The following is a 19268-nucleotide window of genomic DNA, read 5'->3' on the forward strand; positions in this document are numbered from 1 at the left end:
GGGTGTGCATTCTGAGCCATTTTGGGACACAGAGCGTCTCTCCTTCAAAAGGGTGAATGGGAGTCAATTGGGTGCCAGCTCAAATCAAATCAAATGTTATTGGTCACATACACATATTTAGCAGATGTTATTGCGGGTGTAGTGAAATGCTTGTGTTCTTAGCTCCAACAGTGTAGTAATATCTAACAATACACACAAATCTAAAAGTAAAGTAATGGAATTAAATAAATATTAGGACGAGCAATGTCGGAGTGGCATTGACTAAAATACAGTACAATAGAGTACAGTATATTGATATGAAATGAGTAAAGCAATATGTAAACCTTATTAATTAAGGTGCAGGGTTGAGTAACCAGGTGGTAGCCAGCTAGTGATGCCTATTTAACAGTCTGATGACCTTGAGATAGAAGCTGTTTTTCAGTCTCTCGGACCCAGCTTTGATGCACCTGTGCTGACCTCGCCTCCTGGATGATAGCGGGGTGAACAGGCCGTGGCTTGGGTGGTTGATGTCCTTAACGATCTTTTTGGCCTTTCTGTGAAATCGGATGCTGTAGGTGTCCTGAAGGGCAGACAGTGTTCCCCTGGTGATGTGCTGGGCAGACTGCACCACACCTGGAGAGCCCTGCAGTTGCGGGCAGTGCAGTTGCCGTACCAGGTGGTGATACAGCCCAACAGGATGCTCTCAATTGTGCATCTGTAAAAGTTTGTGAGGTTCTTAGGGACCAAGCCAAATTTCTTCAGCCTCCTGCGGTTGAAGAGTCGCTGTTGCGCCTTCTTCACCTCACTGTCTCTGACCATTGCATATCATCAGTGATGTGTACGCTGAGGAACTTGAAGATTTCCACCTCCACTGCGGTCCCTTCAATGTGGATAGGGGTGTGCTTCCTCAGCTTTTTTCTGAAATCCACAATCAGCTCCTTTAGTTTTGTTGACGTTGAGGGAGAGGTTATTTTTCAGGCACCACTCTGCCTGGGCCCTCACCTCCTCCCTGTAGGCTGTCTTTTTTAATTTATTTTTAATTTAACCAGTCAGATAAGAACATATTCTTATTTACAATGACGGCCTATACCGGCCAAACCCGAACGACGCTGGGCCAATTGTGTGCCACCCTGTCTCGTCATTGTTGGTAATCAGAACTACTATGGTTGTGTCTTCGGCAAACTTGATGAATGAGTTGGAGGTGTGTTTGGCCACACAGTCATGGGTGAACAGGGAGTACAGGAAGGGGATGAGTCCTACCCTTGTGGGGTGCCTGTGTTGAGGAACAGTGAAGTGGAGGTGTTGTTTCCTACCTTCACCACATGGGGGAGGCCAGTCAGAAAGTACAGGACCCATTTGCACAGGGCGGGGTTCAGACCCAGGGCCCAGAGCTTGATGATGGTACAATGGTGTTGAATGTTTAGCTTGCCAAGCCAATGAGCTTAAAATATCTGACTTTGATGCTGGTGAGCAGACATAGTGGTTTGGGTGGAAAAACAAAGCTGAAGAGAGAGAAGAAAAACAAAGAGGGAAACATGGAGAAGTTCACTGTACATTTGACAGTAAAATAAAAGGTATGTGGCACACTGCAGATTCTATTGGAGGACTTCTCCAACGGATTGAAAGAGAAGTTGGGGAAACACGTGTACAACATTTGACACCAATACTCCAAACTGAGAGAATTAATAGAGAATCTGGAGAAAGAGGAGATCATTGTGCATATTAACTTTGCAGAGAACTACAGTACCTGTGTAAATACACCAGTGAAATCCAGGCAGTTCACTTTGTTTTCATATGTTTTTTTTTTCTTACATAGAAGTCATTTCCACCACACCTTGTCATTTCCATCACAACCCATATTTTTGAGGGAAATTAGTATATTATGTATAATTTACATATTTATTTGTTTTAGATATGGAAATCATACAGTTGTTATCATAATCTCACAAAAAGGTTGGGCGGAAATATCTTATTTTTCATGATAAATAAATGTTTTCAACTGTCACCAAGGCAAGTTTATACATTCAGGCATCGTGTTGAATTATTCATATTAGGAAAACCTTAAAAATCACTTAAAATAATATTCAATACCAATTCATGTACAAATGTTCATGTACAAATCCATTATAAATCAATTGTATGATATTTGATTTTCAACAAAAATGGATGTTTAATGACGTGATGGAAATGACATTTGTCTATGGCTGTCTGGGAAAAGGGACAAATATATATACATCCTGAATAGTACGATCGCAGCCATTATCAGATATAGTTTCTAGACAAATCAAAGACAAGTACAATACTGGTAAAATGGTGTTTGAATAAGTTTTGATTCCTGAAAGTTTGCACGGCCAAAGTGCCCAAAGTTGCAGAATTCCCCATATATATATATATATACACTCATATACACACATATACATACATTCATTGTATTGAAGCAGCTACAGTAATAGTCCATTGGTCACATGATTCTGAATTTTTTTCTTCACAGTATTGCACAAACACTATTTAACAACATAATACTGACATAGGTGACACAAACTCTTTGTAGAGCCCCATTCAAAGGTCCCTTTCTGGGGTGGTCCATGTGGGGTCAGAGAAAAGGGCCTCCTCATTTTCCTCTGAACTGTACCTCATAGTCTTTCACACAGCTTTGTGTAGTCTCATACACTGGTGCGTGGCTTACATCAGTCACACCACTTGATGCTGTATCACATCTTTTTGAAGCATCCAACACATCTACATCAAACGTGTCTGGTTTGTCTGTATGCAGCAGCGAGCCGAACAGCCTGTCCCAGTGTGTGAAGTAGGGTGCGTAGTTGACCATGAACTTGAGATGGTGGAGGTCGTGGTGTGGAGATCCGCCATAGAGCCCAAAGGGTACCAGTCTGTGAGGGGCCCAGGGCAGGTCATAACCTGAGTGGTCCTCCACAGACAGCCAGATGTTCAGGGTGAAGAAGAACATCTTGGTGAGCGGGTGGCAGCCCAGCAGGTTAGGGTCAGGGCGAAGGTGGCTGTGTAGCGGTGGTGCACCTTATGGATAGTCCGGTAGAGCCAGGGCACCTTGTGGTGCAGCACGTGCCACACAAAGTACTGCAGGTCAAAGAGAAGGAGACAGGCTAACACATCCCAGGCCACACGAAGAGAACCAGGGGCTTAGGCAGGAGGACCACTGGTCTCCAGTACCAGTGCAGAACACTGAGGGGGAAAATGAACACAGCGTGGGTGTGCAGGGAGGTAGCCAGGCAGCTCCATGCCATTGCCCAGGTCACCCTGCTCTGTGACTGAATCTTGTAGCGGTGCACCAGGGCTACTCTGGAGGACAGGGTGTCCAGGCACAGGTAAGGCAGGCAGCAGCTCAGATAGAGTGTCATGGAGAACAGGACAGGGAACAAGGGAGAGCGGAGAAAGTCTTCTTGTGCTCTTATCTTGTCCCATAAAGTCTGTAGCAGGAAAGGAGAGGAGGACTCCAGGGAGGGCTCCATCTTTACTGATCGAATGGTCTTCAGCCTGCAGTAGAGGATGCCCTGCCTTTTAAAAGGGTGTATTGTTAGTCTGTGTGACGTTCTGCAGGTCCTTATGAGTCTTTTCCTGCTGGGGAACTCCGCAAGGAGGGAACGACATGCTTCACTCTCCAAACTATTTAACCCTCTGTGTCTATGAACAACTGTCCTCAAATCAAAATGTCATTTTTCAAAGGGAAATAAAATGATGTTTAGGGTGACAAAATGCTTCAGACAACGAAGTAAGTCATTATTCATTAGTTTAACATATTTGATAGTAACTGTTTTCAAATGGTCTACTATGACAACACCTTTCCACCCGTTTGAACCATAGCCAGGTAAATACATAATTTGATCACGTCATGGACTCTAGTTTCCAACTGTGTGTATGTTTGTTTTGTTTTGTGTTTTTATTTGCAAAAATACTAGTATTTAGTATTTGTTGCTGGGTAAACCAATAGGAATACGCCTGAGTTTGATTTTTATGCAGTACCTGTCAAAAGTTTGGACACACCTATTCATTAAAGGGTTTTTCTTTATTTTTACTATTTTCTACATTGTAGAATAATAGTGAAGACATTACAATTATGAAATAACACATATGGTATCATGTAGTAACCCAAAGTTTTGATTTTATATTTGATGTCTTCACTATTATTCTACAATGTAGAAAATACAAAAACCCTTGGATGAGTAGGTGTGTCCAAACTTTTGACATGTACTGTTGGTACAAGGTCAGGGTTAGGGTACACGGTCAGAGACAGAGTTTTGGTAGAAAGCAATGGGGAATGAAGGGTGACTAGACTTCAGTAGACATCCCAATACATCACCTTCTCAGAAGTGCTCCAGAAATCACAGTATAATTTATCTTAGAAACATTGGACAACATTTAGCCAGTAGGCCTACTGTACAGTATATCACATATTCTTAAACTTCTATTGTACATGACATTATTGAAATACCCACTACACTGCACACCTATTGATCTTCTTGATGTTGTACAGTGCAGTAGTAGTGACAGTGGGTCATTCGTGAACGAACGTCTCTTTTTGAACAGCTCTTGTTGGTGAACGTCGAATCGCATCCGTGGAAGAGACATTTCTTTGTCTCCCAGATTTGTCTAGCCTGCTGTTACCACTGCTTTTTGAGCTGCCAACAACAATTATCTGTAGATAAGTTATTTAAAATATTATCTGGAGATTCCTCACTGCAGGAACAATAGGTAGTGAGGAGAGAGCATCATTCTGGTCCACACACTGTGTTAATTATTAATTTGGTCAGATAAAAAAATACTTTAAGTTGCAAGTCACATTGTGACATAATGGCAGGTAAAAGGCTGTGCTTGACATTACAGATGTGCTCTTTTGTATGGTTTTATGTAAAAGTTTAAGAACTACAGAATGAAGAACTATTTGAGAGGCAAACCAGAGGCAAACCAACTCATCATCAAGCTTTGGTTATTTGAATCAGCTCTAGGGAAAAAAGCAAACGAGTTCGGGAAACCCTGGCCTAGCCCATAACTCTTGTGCGCTCTTAAAGGGGCACATGGCGATTTAACATTAACGTCACATCTCTCACCATCTTTTTCTCTTTGAAAAGTGAGATGACGAAACATTGCTTTTCATTTCTTAAGAAGAAGAACTCGTATCATAAGATGTTTCAAACATTATAATAAAATGTATCTAAAAAGCTAAGTCTTGTTGTCAACTATGGGAACCTGTCCTGGGTGCACTATCACCAAGAGGAGCTGAACCACACGTGCTGTCATAAAATAAGAAACACTTGATGCCATAAAATATGAAACCTTTACATCTGGTGTACAACACAACTAGACCTTGGACCTGAAAGAGCCTGCTCTCTGATCTTAATACACTTTAACCTGTAAGATGTGATACACAAAACCTCCTTTGGCTCTACGTGTTGACTCAACATCTCTGTGACTGCCAATTAAAATGGGTCAGTTAGAAATCCACTGACGTGTTTCTTACTTTTGCACAGAGTAAAAAAGGCTGAATTATGTTTGTATTCATTTCTCAGAAATATCATAATATCATATATTAAGTAATTGGGATGATGGGTCGGTTGGTTGGTTGGTTGATTAAAGTTGATTGATCTTTAAATGTAAATGATATTGGAATGGTGTCTTCAATGACCATTCACTTCAGTCTCTATTTGCTAGAAACAAAACTATGGCTAGAAATTAAACTTTGATATTGCTTGTAAAGTGAGGCAGTAAACAGCATAAGCAGCTGATTGTAAGATAAAAATGGTCTGTCGTCAGTTGCAACACTCACTACCGAGTTCCAAACTGCCTCTGGAAGCAATGTCATCACAATAACTGTTCCTAGGGAGCTTCCTGATATGGGCCTCCATGGCCGAGCACCCACACACACCCACACAAACGTTGGCTGGAGTGGTGTAAATCATGCTACCATTAGACTGTAGAGCAGTGGAAATACGTTCTCTGGAGTGATGATTCACGTTTCACCATCTGGCAGTCCGACGGACAAATCTAGGGTTTGCTAGGAGAACGATACCTGCCCGAATGCATAATGCCAGCTGTGAATTAGGTGGAGGAGGAATAATGATCTGGGGCTGTTTTTCATTGCTCGGGCCAGGCCCCTTAATTCAAGTGAAGGGAAATCTTAAGGAAACAGCATACAATGACATTCTAGACGATTCTGTGCTTCCAACTTTGTGGCAAAAGGCCCTTTCACGTTTCAACATGAGTCTTGTGGAGCACACACCCATTTGCTTTAGTCTCTATTTGTTAGAAACGAAACTATGACAATAACCACATAACCCGCCCATTGGAAGGTAACAATGTGGTCCATATCTAATCAGACAGTCATTTGCTCTTGAAACTCAGAGACGACAAGATGGCTATCTCTTGTCCAACTAAGAGGTAAGCTCTCTCTCTCTCTCTCTCTCTCTCTCTCTCTCTCTCTCTCTCTCTCTCTCTCTCTCTCTCTCTCTCTCTCTCTCTCTCTCTCTCTCTCTCTCTCTCTCTAAACAAGTAATTGGTTCACCATCCATGTCTGAAATATCTCCCTTAAGTATTGTTAGTTCTAAACTATTTTGATTGAACTGTTGTCTTTTTTAAACCAGAATGGCTCAGAACTCCTTGAAAATTAAGCTGCAGGATTTAGAATGCCACTTCACCTGGAAGCTGGACTGCAGCAGATCTAAACTAGAAAGTCTCAGAGAAACCCTGATAGATATCATCAGCAGCGAGGGGGTTCAATGTTCCTGGACGGGTCAACTGTACAACTTCCTGGCTTACCTACACCACACTTTGGGCTCCAGAGAGGACGCTCTTCAATACCTGAAGAAGGCTGAAGAGGCCATTCGCCTAAACAGCCCAGACGACGTGGAGCTAAGTCTGGTGGTCCACTATGGGAACTTGGCCTGGGTGCACTATCACCAAGGGGAGCTGACAGAGAGCCAGACCTATGTGGAGAAGGTGGGGAGACTACTGAGGGACAACCCTCAACCTGCCCAGGTGTAGTGTGGGGAGAAAGGGCCTGGACTTTGAATAAGTTTGATGTAAGCAAGAAGGCAGAAGCACTACATTGCTTCTGGATGGCTTTAAAGGGGGACCCTGAGAACAAGGTGCTGCGATGCGGCTACGCCATGGCGTTTAATAAATCTGTTGAAAATAAAGACATTACCCCGAAGCTGCGATCTGAGATGTTGGAGCACCTACGGATTGCTAGAGAATTGGATCCAGAAGATTTGTACATCACAGTGATGTACCTGCAGAGGCTTGCAGATAGCGGCCAGGTTGAGGAAGCACGTAAACTTGCAGAGGAAGTGATAGAGAAGCCTTTGGACAGCTTTGGTGGATTTGGAATCTTGCTATCATTTTTCAGAGAATACGTCTCTCATGATTCAAGCATTGACCTGGTAAGAAGGACCCTGGAGAGACACCCTGATTCACGCCAGCTGAAGAAGCATCTTGCACAGTGTTACAAGTGGAAGATTTTCTCTCAAGAAGAGAAAAGGAACTCAATGAGGCATATTCTGATTGAAAATGCAGTCAACCTTTATGAAGAGGTGGTCACACTCTACCCAAAATCCCTTGCAATAAAACTGGGACTGTCTGCCATGTACAAAGAATCTGGAAGAGTTGATAGAGCAGATAAGATTTTTGAGGACCTGCTTCTTGATAGGGAAGGAATGGAACCACAGGATTTACAAAAATTTTACAACTGGTATGCCCAACATCTGTTTTATGCAAAACACGATGCTTCCAGGTCAATTAATTTCCACAAGAAGGCAGCAGAAATTATGCTACCCACTGACCAACGTGATAGCAGTATTCATGTTCTGTTGTCCATTGTCCGTAATGGAGGTGACAGAGCGAAGGAAATTGTGAACTTTCTGGATGGCCTTGATGGAGAAGGTGCTGTCGGCAAATTCTAAACCTTTTTTCCAATAAAGGCTTGAATTAAGTAGAACTGTCTGCTGAATCAGTCAAATGTGCATCACCTTTTTAATACTGATTAATGTAGAAAATATATTTACTATACCAAACACCACTAGGAAAAATCTAGGGCAATCTAGGACACATTTTGATTTAGAAGAAACTGAATACCTTAGTATTTAAAAGGTCTGCACTCAATTGCATGACCATCAATACTAACACTTGAAAGTAAATGCAATGCTGATAATAAAGTCTTGTAAATATGTAGGCCAACATGACAAACATCTGTCTGGAATCCACATTTTGAATTGAGTCTGTAAAAATGTACTTTGGACTAATGTACTGTAGACAAACGAATATGTTATTTTACATGTTTCATTATAGAGTATAGGCCCTGTATAGCCTCACAGACAGACTATCCAGAGCAATAGGATCATATTGCTTTTATTTTCTTCACACTGGACACAATAGATTGTGTTCCTGGAAAAGGTATGTAATGTGTAATATTGTACTGTCAAATATCTTGTAAGTTCTTGTGAAAATAAAGGTAGTATGTTAAGAGATCATTAATTAAAGAAATACAGTAACAGCAAACAATTCCAAGTTATTTTAGAATACACCACTATCCCAGTAGGTTACTACAATTTCTTAATGCATAGCTGTGGAAATCTAGTTGAAATTGTACAACAAAATACGTTGACTATGACCAGCTATGGTCTGTGTTTGACTAAGGCTCTGAAGGTCATGCATACGGTACAAGGTCATGGTACACAGTCAGAGACAGAACACCACAATACAGCACAAAATGTTTCAGTGGAAAGCAATGGGGAATGTAGTGTGACAATGGTCAGTTGGCATCAAAATACATCACCTTCTCCGAAGTAGCACCAGAAATCACAGTATCATTTGGGCGGCAGGTAGCCTAGTGGTTCGAGTGTTGGGCCAGTAACCGAAAGATTACTAGATTGACTCCCCGAGCTGACAAGGTAAAAAGCTGTTGTTCTGCCCCCGAACACGGCAGTTAACCCACTGTTCATAGTCCGTCATTGTAAATAAGGATTTGTTCTTAACTGACTTAACATTGCCCCTTCAGTTTTATACAGACAACTACTTATCTCGAAAGGGTTTGACAAAACAAAATATTTTATGTGTATAAGGTGCCACCTGGTGTTTTAATGAAGACAATCCATAACTCTCCATCATCTCATGCATCACAACCAGTTTAGCATCCATAAATTCATCCATGTGTCTCTATTTGTCATTGATTGACTGACATGCTGAAGTCCGGTCAAGGAAAACTCCTGGCCTGGATTTTGGTCGACATTCTGCAAATCTTGACATCAATGAAACATTTGATCTCAATACAGTTTTCTGTTCCCAAAACTAAAATATGTTATGAACAGAACAGACAAAGATTTGTAGACTTCACCCTCTGCCAAAGCTTTTTTTTTTTAATCGCGCTGTTTAAGAGTGTGAATTGAGTTCTTACACAAACACACACACACACACACACACACACACACACACACACACACACACACACACAGCTTTTTATTTTATTTTTATCTATTGTTTTTGTCTCTTTTTTTTACAACACAATTTTTGTTTGTTTTAATGTGTTTAGAAGCCCTCGAATGAATTACATCCAAAATCAATGCAACATTTCTTCAGCCAATGGCTGGGCCACAAATTCAATACTAAAATATCCAACTTGTCATTCTGATGCAAAAAAACTATTCTTAAGACATGCCACTATCGTTGGTGTCTCGTTGTTAACGTCCAAAAGCGGATTTGCTTCACAGGCTCTCTTTCCATTTCTTCTGAAAGAAAGCTTCTGAAAACCAGAACCAGATCTGGTTAGGGGACTCGGCAGAGGCACAGATAATCGATTATATTGACCAGAAACTCCAGAGAGAAATAATAATTACATATTTTTGAGGCACACTAACTCTGAATGGTGTTTTGTAGTTTTGTTTTTGGATCAACGCCAAAAATAAGGTCAGCGGCAAACAGGTTTAGGAGATCTTAAACGTTTTTTTGTAATCTTTATCAGGCTAATGTCACATTTTTTTATTGTTTTTAAAAGCACATAAAGGCTTCATCATTAATAAAGGTCATGTTAACTGACTTATATTATTTCACAGAATCAGATGTACATGTATAAACTCTCCTAAATGTATGTTAACCTCAGACCTTATTTTCGGCATTTAGCCCAAAACCCTTTTCTTTCCCGATAAATAATCCACATAGGAATGCATGAACCAAAGATTATGGTCATACTGACAAAATACATGTTTCTCAGCCATAACAATGGGAGTTGTTGTTCACAAAGCGGCACAGAGAGCTGTCTAGCTCCCGCTTATCCTTTCTTTGGATTGGTGGATATATCTCATTATTGTAAACCTCTTTTGAATATTCGATGAGGGTTGTTGACGTCAACTGCCCATATTCAACAGAGAGAGATGCTATGCTACTAACCTCAGACCATGCATCTCAAGACAACTCTGATTAAGTTTTTTTATTCAAAATTGCACTCCTTCTAAACAACACATTTTTTTTATTTTTAACTTTAGCAGTGTGTCAACTCTATAAAACTTAGTGCACTGTGTTCGTAACATATCTTAGTTTGGGGAACTTAAAAATGCATTGAGATCAAATGTTTCATCGATGAGCCAATTAACAGGCCCAGTTTGACCAGAGATACTTTAGAGGAGATGGGAAACTCCATAATTCTCTTGATAACGCCATTGACGATGCATGGGTAACGTACACAAAGGGTGTGCATTCTGAGCTATTTTGGGACACAGAGCGTCTCTCCTTCAAAAGGGTGAATGGGAGTCAATTGGGTGCCAGCTCAAATCAAATCAAATGTTATTGGTCACATACACATATTTAGCAGATGTTATTGCGGGTGTAGTGAAATGCTTGTGTTCTTAGCTCCAACAGTGTAGTAATATCTAACAATACACACAAATCTAAAAGTAAAGTAATGGAATTAAATAAATATTAGGACGAGCAATGTCGGAGTGGCATTGACTAAAATACAGTACAATAGAGTACAGTATATTGATATGAAATGAGTAAAGCAATATGTAAACCTTATTAATTAAGGTGCAGGGTTGAGTAACCAGGTGGTAGCCAGCTAGTGATGCCTATTTAACAGTCTGATGACCTTGAGATAGAAGCTGTTTTTCAGTCTCTCGGACCCAGCTTTGATGCACCTGTGCTGACCTCGCCTTCTGGATGATAGCGGGGTGAACAGGCCGTGGCTTGCGTGGTTGATGTCCTTAACAATATTTTTGGCCTATCTGTGAAATCGGATGCTGTAGGTGTCCTGAAGGGCAGACAGTGTTTCCCTGGTGATGCTCTGGGCAGACCGCACCACACCTGGAGAGCCCTGCAGTTGCGGGCAGTGCAGTTGCCGTACCAGGCGGTGATACAGCCCAACAGGATGCTCTCAATTGTGCATCTGTAAAAGTTTGTGAGGGTCTTAGGGACCAAGCCAAATTTCTTCAGCCTCCTGCGGTTGAAGAGTCGCTGTTGCGCCTTCTTCACCTCACTGTCTCTGACCATTGCATATCATCAGTGATGTGTACGCTGAGGAACTTGAAGATTTCCACCTCCACTGCGGTCCCTTCAATGTGGATAGGGGTGTGCTTCCTCAGCTTTTTTCTGAAATCCACAATCAGCTCCTTTAGTTTTGTTGACGTTGAGGGAGAGGTTATTTTTCAGGCACCACTCTGCCTGGGCCCTCACCTCCTCCCTGTCGGCTGTCTTTTTAAATTTATTTTTAATTTAACCAGTCAGATAAGATAATATTCTTATTTACAATGACGGCCTATACCGGCCAAACCCGAACGACGCTGGGCCAATTGTGTGCCACCCTGTCTCGTCATTGTTGGTAATCAGGCCTACTATGTTGTGTCTTCGGCAAACTTGATGAATGAGTTGGCGGTGTGTTTGGCCACACAGTCATGGGTGAACAGGGAGTACAGGAGGGGGATGAGTCCTACCCTTGTGGGGCCCCTGTGTTGAGGAACAGTGAAGTGGAGGTGTTGTTTCCTACCTTCACCACCTGGGGGCGGCCAGTCAGAAAGTACAAAACCCATTTGCACAGGGCGGGGTTCAGACCCAGGGCCCAGAGCTTGATGATGGTACAATGGTGTTGAAGGTTGAGCTATAGTCAATGAACAGCATTCTTACATATAAGAATTTGACGAGAAGGCGGAAAATTAGGTTTTGTTTGAAACTGTTAGTGAGTTAGGTGAAGATAATAGCACAAAGAGTGAGAATGAGTGGGCTACAGTGGAAAAAAAGGGAAACAAGAAAAGTACAGTTGTGGTGGAAACTAGGAAACCCCTAGACTCATTTTTAGTCGGAGTGACCAATGCTACCTGGGGAATCTGTTTAACGTCTCTAGGAAAATCTGGAATGTGTTGAAGGAAAGTGTTAAGTCAGTGAGAATCACAAGAAGTGGTCTTATTTAGATGTTTCATCTTCTTTCAGAAGAAGCATGTTTTAATACTCAAAAAGATAATCGATGGAATGCTTCCTGTATGGATTTTCGAAGCAGGGCGCCTATCAAGAGGGTTATTTCTGGGGTGGCGTAAGGAGTAAGGGCAGATGATATAACTGAAGACATACTGTAGATGGAGTGGTTGTTGCACGTTGACTGACCCGTATTATGGTGGATGGAGAAAATACATTTACTTCATCCATACTAGTGTTCTTTAATGAAGAGTGTTTCCCTTCCCATATAAAGTCAGGATTCATGACTTTTTGTGCACAAACTATTTCAGTGTCATTAATGCAGAAGATTTGGTCATATGTCAAATGTGTGCAGACGGGAAGAGTATCATATGCCAGATTAAATTAAATGCTGCAATTGTGGTGGCGATCATGCGTCCAAAATCCTGGAGTGCCCTTTTAGGGTGAAGGAGACAGAGGTGGAAAGAGTAAGGGGTGTCCAGAGTGTCTCCTATCTGGAAGCTGTGAGAAGAGTGGAAGGAGCAAATGGCGGGGAAGAAACAATGGTAGTAGAGCCACACTAGTTTCTCATTAAACAAGGGATCATGAAATGTTACATGTTAAAAAGGTGGACTTTGTATTATTTATTGTAATGGTCATAAACTGTACAGCACAATCAGAGAAGAAGTCTGAGAAAATCATTATGAATGCTGATTAATGTATTTTAGATTTTTGTTATTTCACAGCCGAGGCCTTGCAAGAAATCTTGTCTTTGAATGTTCCACTCTCACAGGCCCCTGAGCCTGTGTAGGGATGCAGTTTGGAATGGACTGTGATTGAAAAAGTGAGATGCGTTTTGTTTGTTGAAGTGTCTATTTTTTGTATTTTGTATGATGTAATTTTCCCCACTTTTCTGCAATGGATTTTTGTATTTTCTCCTTCAATATCCCGTCCAGCTAATGTACTATCAACATTGGATGCCAAACGCCGTTTAACCCAAATGAAGAAGGAAATGAGAAGGCTGAACCAAAGATTTTTATAAATTAAACAAGAAATCCTATTGGCACGTTCTAGTACACGTCTGCATATTTCCGTTAGGGAACGCCTACTTTGTGACGTGAGCGTGTGCAATAACTCAATTTGTCTTTGCACTCCTAAACAGCGCAATTTAAAAAAAAACTTTTGCAAAGGGTAAAGTCAAGAAGACTTTTCCCACTCTGTTCATAACCAATTGTAGTTTGGGGAACATAAAACTGTGTTGAGATCAATTGTTCAATCGATGAGAAAATTTACAGAATGTTGGCCAAAATCCATCTAGTTTCCTCTTCTTCTACTGCACGCCAGTAGTCTTCCTCTCACTACCATATTTGTTAGGGAGTGGAAACGCCAACCGGATGCTTCACATGTATACATCCAGTAAAATATCTGCCTTAATGTTCTGTCTGTGGCTGAACCACTTCTTCCTCATTCGCACATTTCAGAGTTTGCGTTTCCCGGTTCTAAATAATCTCCTGTTTGTCTTGAAGAATTGCAATCGCAGAAGAATGAATTATGTGAGATCTAACATCACTTAAAGGTTCGTGATTTTAAATAGTAAATCAAAACGCAATTTATCGTTTAGTTGATAATGTTTTATTTCGGCTCGTTCGAGTGTTACGGTTTGTTCATTGGCCTAAACGTTATTACGGGAAAAAACGTTTTATTTAGTTATCTCGGTAATCCACAATTATCTATGGATTGTCATAAGAAAATGGGTGAATTGCTTATATATATATATATATATACACACACATATATATATAGCTTGTTTTGATAGCTCGGATGTATTCTATCCGTATTTATGAAAGCATCTCATTCTTTCATGTTGGCACTGTGTGACTCATCCTCAGGTCCGGCAGTGCTAGTCGTCAGTGGTCCAATTTGAAGTGCCATTCTATTTTTCCATCCTTCATTAGCCTATGGGCTATTTTGAAGTACCATAGAAACAATAACAAAACATCATTGCCAGTAATCACTTTGCTAATGGTGTGTGGTTGTAGGCAGTTACTATTTCAGGCAGAGAGTACTGCAATTTTGCAAAAGTTTTTTTGTTTTATGGTTTTCCATTGAGTCAGTGTATTTTATTTTGTCCCCTTTAAGTTATGGGTTGTAAGTAGCACAATATTGGACTAAAGGAGCTAGCGTTAGTCCTTTGTCAAAGAACCATACAAATACTCCATCTGAACGTGAAATTGATTCTCAATTGCTGTATGTCTCTGGAAACATAAATCAATCTACTTTCACATCAAAATAATTTCACAAATGCAAAAAACACACTTAATGTACACTGTTTAACCGGTTGTCATATTGGTGCGTCACTAGTTTGGAATGTTTATGTTCAGTCTCCCAAAAAGCTTGTTAATTTCATGACCCATTCATAATGCCTACAATTTCTTTATTTCTCCAAATATTTAGACATCTGCTTTTTTGTTATATGCTCACCCCATTATGGTATTTCCTTTCCTATTTAGGCTAAATTATGGTTCCTTCCTATCTAAACACAACCAAAATGTTACATGAACTGAGCTACTATTTACTCCCTTAATACCGCTATGCAATAGTGATTCTTTGACACATCAATAAAAATGAATTATACATTTGCCAAATTAGTTATTGTAAGGCTTTTCCTCTAATTGTTTACTGGAAGCAAATTCTTTACAGATGCAATGCGATCCGTTATGTTTGGTTCTCGCAGTGCTTACTTCCTTCCATGACACACAGTTCAATATCTGGCTACAGTGCGTCACTCCTCTCTCTCTATATTTAGAGGTGCAGGCTGCTTCCTCAAGAAGGCTGAGGCTCTTCAGAGTTAACATGTGATTTTGTGTTATGATTCTACTGAATCACCTCGCAATGCATAGTACACAACGTGTTTGAAGAAGTAAACTAGCTCTCAAGCTGATTACGAAATCCTCCAAAAAGTTGCAAGGACATTTCATAATTTTGTCAAATCCTATTTATTTTTCAGGTTTTGGGCTGCAGCTTGATCAGAGTTGATGAGATGCTGGCGTGAGGGGTGACACTGGTTTTGTCTCCCCCCTGAGGTCCAGGGAGCCAGGATGCAGGGGGCCATAGCACGGGTGTTTGTGGTGGTGGCAGCGGCCATCTTGAACCATCCGCTGCTGTTCCCGCAGGAGAACACCACCCTCCCAGAGCAGGATGAGGCCCTGCTGGCCCGCATGAGGGAGCATGAGAAGAGGCTGGAGCTGGAGCAGGCGCGGCTGGAGCAGGAGCTCTTGTATGCAGGCACGGAGCAGCAGGACCCTGGCTCAGAGGACGGCTACGGCTGGTACTTCTGGAGCGCCCTCTCACTGGTCATCTTCTTCACTATTGAGGTGTGTCGGCAGGATTTGGCAGACATGGAAGCCCGATACGCTGACGATGAGGATGGGTTTGTTGAGGGTGGATCCATCAGTTCCAAGACACTCCAGCTTGATAAGGGAGTCCTAAACAGCTTCTGTGAGAGATGCATCCACACCTCGGCCCATGAGAACTGGAGGGTGCGGGAATTTGTGGAGGGCTTCGCTGATGACCTGCTGGAGTCCCTGAGGAGTGTGTGTGACAGGGAAACTGACATGGAGGTGGCGGACTTTGTGGGCGTTGGGAGCATGTTTGAGTCGTGGAGGGTGAGCAAGCCCCTGATGTGTGATCTCATTGTCCCTTTCGCCCCACCGGAGCCATACTCCTTCCAGTTCCATCTGTGGTGCAGCCCCTCCAGTGACGTGCCCCTGGACATGCAGGGCTGTGGCAGGATCAAGGTGACAAAGGTCGGGGAGAATGAGGACGGCTGTCTCTGTGGCTCTGCCAACCTGGGTGAGGACATGCTGTGCTTGCTACACAGCAAAAATGAAAAGCCTAGAGCAGACTACACCCCGGATGACCTTCTGTGCTCCAAGAACACACCTTATCTGGCTAAGGACCAGGTCATGAAGTGGTTCCAGGTCTCCGTGACCAAAGCCTGGGGTCGGATTTCTCACAAGTACGAGTTTGAGCTCACTTTCCGCAACCTGGATGCTACTGGAGCACTGAAGGTCCGATTCCGCTCAGGAAAGGTTGTTGTGATGAACATCATCCCCGTTGTGGAACTAGATGGCACAAATGCCTACTTTGTGTCACACTTCCCCTCTGACAGCAGCACCTCCTCAGACACTTATTGGCCCCTCTCCTTCGCTGTCTATGAGAGGAACCTGCTCAAACATCTGGCTAAAAGCCTGCCTGAAAATTCCTGCCACCTCCACTGCCTTCAGATCATCACTTTCCTACACAACAAACAGATGGGTCTAACTGGCAGGTGTGCTCTGACCAACTACCACCTGAAGACGACCCTGCTGCACCTGTTGTTGAGTAAGGGCTCGTCCAGCTGGGGCTCTGAGAGTCTGGAGCACAGGCTATGGGACATGCTAGGCTTCCTTCACAGGAGTCTTCAGGAGAAGAGACTCTGTCACGCTCTGGTTGGGAACAGCCAAGTTCCACCAGAAGTCCGGGTTCCGGAAACATTCCACAGAGCGGAGCCCATCAATCTTTTCCGGCCACTGGTGTTACAGAGAGAGCTTTACGCTGACACGCTTCGGCATTTCCAGGAGATGCTCAGGAACGCTCCTGTTCTGATTCAGGAGTACACGCCTCTGTTACAAAATGGTGACACTCATCACAGATTCAACTCAATGGCACAGTCTGAGTAATGGACTCTGTTTTAATGCACTGCAATGAGTGGTGGTATCCTTAATAACAACAATAATAATAACAATAATTAACAAATGTATGTTACAGCCTTAAGACATTTCTCTAGGCACTGAAAAGAGAGGTGAACAATGTTCCTTTGTTATTTTTAAATGGACTTTATGGTTGGTGGTTTTATTTGATAGCAGGTTCTAAAAACACTCAAGGAAGTTACCAAAGTGTGTTCTTAGTAACAGTACTGTAACTGCTATTTCAATATAGCTGTTTCACAAGTGCAATTATATTTTACTGAATGAAGGTTTACAAAAACTGTTTTCCCCTCACAAGATTAGAGCAGTATATTTTGATATGAAGAATAAGTATTATTTTTGTATTCTAGAGAAGACCACATCATACTTTGTAGTATGTGTGTTTTTATGATGCAGTACTTGTCAGCAATTGCTGTTTGACATGAAGGGATATTAATTTTGTAAGCCGTGCAACAGTTTGAAAATACCAATTGAAGACTCCCTGTTACATGTCTTGGCTGTCATTCACCAAAAGATAAGAATGTCAGCAAAGGTATTCCGTTGAAATTCCTTTACAATGGGTACATGAGGAACATAAGATAATTTTAGAAATTCCTGTCAGCATGACAATCTTAGAAATGACACTCAACATGTACACAGCAGAAGTTGTAAGGTTGTGCTAACTAATTGAAGGAAAAATTCCCCTCTGTTTAAGTTCAGTCTTAGGTTCAAGTATAATTAAATGGCAAATAGACAACGTATCGTTTGAGATAGTGGAATGCACTCGTAAAAATGTTATTTTGTGTGTGTGTGTGTGTGTGTGTGTGTGTGTGTGTGTGTGTGTGTGTGTGTGTGTGTGTGTGTGTGTGTGTGTGTGTGTGTGTATATATACACACATATAGGTGTGTGTGTGTATGTGTAATATATATATATATATATATATATACACACGTGTGTGTATATATATATATATATATACACACACACACATAGGTGTGTGTGTGTGTGTGTGTATATATATATATATACACACGTGTGTGTGTGTGTATATATGTATATACACATATACATATTTTGTAAGCCGAAATACACTTTATTTATTAAAAGAAAATGTATATTTTGTAGCATTACCTGCATCTCTCATACCCATTGTAACTTGCCTGTTTTACCATAGAATGTACTTTTAACAGCGTATGTTCTTTCGCAGTAATTTTATTCATAAATGTTGAAGGACTATCGTGTGTTGTGAGTAATGCCATTGATTTTTCTACACATGGACATAAAAGATAGGATTTGACAATGTGACAGGCAAGATCGTGGCATAACCAGTGGCAGTGCTCCACATTCTATTCACAGACCTGTCCAAGTACGGTGTAGGTTTATGTCCGGACTAGTGGTGAAAATAAGGTAATGCAGATGACTATCACTCTATTTCACTTCCAGATTTCAGGACAACAATAAAAAAACACCGGAACTCTTGTTGTGCAGTCTTTATTACATAATATTTATATGCTTTGTAAATGTAAAAAGAAATATCTGCCAGGTGTCGACAAAGCATGATAGAATTTATCTACAACAGACATGATTCACATAGTTCCATCGGTATTTCTGATCTACCTCTTGTGACACTAAACTAAATGATCATTGTTATGAGTTCATTGAACATCTAGTAATCAAACCATGCTCCATATGCAATGAAAACAAAGGAAAGGAGCACAGAAATGAACTTTCTGAAAAGTTTCCTTTGACATGTACAACTGATGCCCTAATTACCATAGCAGGAATATAAAATACATTTAAATGGGAAAACTGGACGGTCAAGGGTGAACTGCCACTGTACCACAGGCCATGGTCAAAATTGGGTTTCCCTCCAACATAGCTCCCTTGTCGGCCTCACTGGGGAACATGGTGGCTTTCACTGTTGGATCCTCAAACATGCACTCTGTCCACTTCTTGAGCTCAGTGGTACCATTCAGACAGCTTGGAATAAGAGATTACATTTATTTGAGTTTTGAAAATGAGATCTTGTCACTCACAGTGCCCTTTGGTTGAGCCAAACTATATAAATCACACAAGCAATAGGACCTTCTCATAATACCTGTGAGAGACGCAATAAGAATGTGAATGATTATGTCAACTGATATTCATACACTAGGGCCAGTATTC

The 19268-nt window shown here is 41.5% G+C and overlaps 2 protein-coding genes and 1 pseudogene across 2 annotated transcripts; 2 read left to right on the forward strand and 1 right to left on the reverse strand.

The window, feature by feature from the left end:
• Positions 1 to 2153: 2153 nt before the first annotated feature.
• Positions 2154 to 3493, reverse strand: LOC121846722 (annotated as a pseudogene).
• A 2788-nt stretch (positions 3494 to 6281) lies between these two features.
• On the forward strand, positions 6282 to 6990 carry LOC121846629 (interferon-induced protein with tetratricopeptide repeats 2-like). Its single transcript, XM_042322769.1, has 2 exons — positions 6282 to 6387; positions 6591 to 6990. The coding sequence occupies exons 1-2, from the start codon at positions 6362 to 6364 to the stop codon at positions 6988 to 6990; spliced, it is 426 nt and encodes a 141-aa protein (XP_042178703.1). The 5' UTR covers positions 6282 to 6361.
• Positions 6991 to 13796: 6806 nt separating this feature from the next.
• Positions 13797 to 17913, forward strand: LOC121846693 (inositol 1,4,5-trisphosphate receptor-interacting protein-like). The gene is made up of 2 exons (XM_042323593.1): positions 13797 to 13951; positions 15383 to 17913. Exon 2 carries the CDS (start codon positions 15474 to 15476, stop codon positions 17094 to 17096), a length of 1623 nt encoding a protein of 540 aa, XP_042179527.1. The 5' UTR covers positions 13797 to 13951; positions 15383 to 15473; the 3' UTR covers positions 17097 to 17913.
• The last annotated feature ends 1355 nt before the right edge of the window (positions 17914 to 19268 follow it).

The sequence above is a fragment of the Oncorhynchus tshawytscha genome, linkage group LG06, assembly GCF_018296145.1.
Source record: "Oncorhynchus tshawytscha isolate Ot180627B linkage group LG06, Otsh_v2.0, whole genome shotgun sequence".
Classification (NCBI taxonomy): Eukaryota; Metazoa; Chordata; class Actinopteri; order Salmoniformes; family Salmonidae; genus Oncorhynchus; species Oncorhynchus tshawytscha.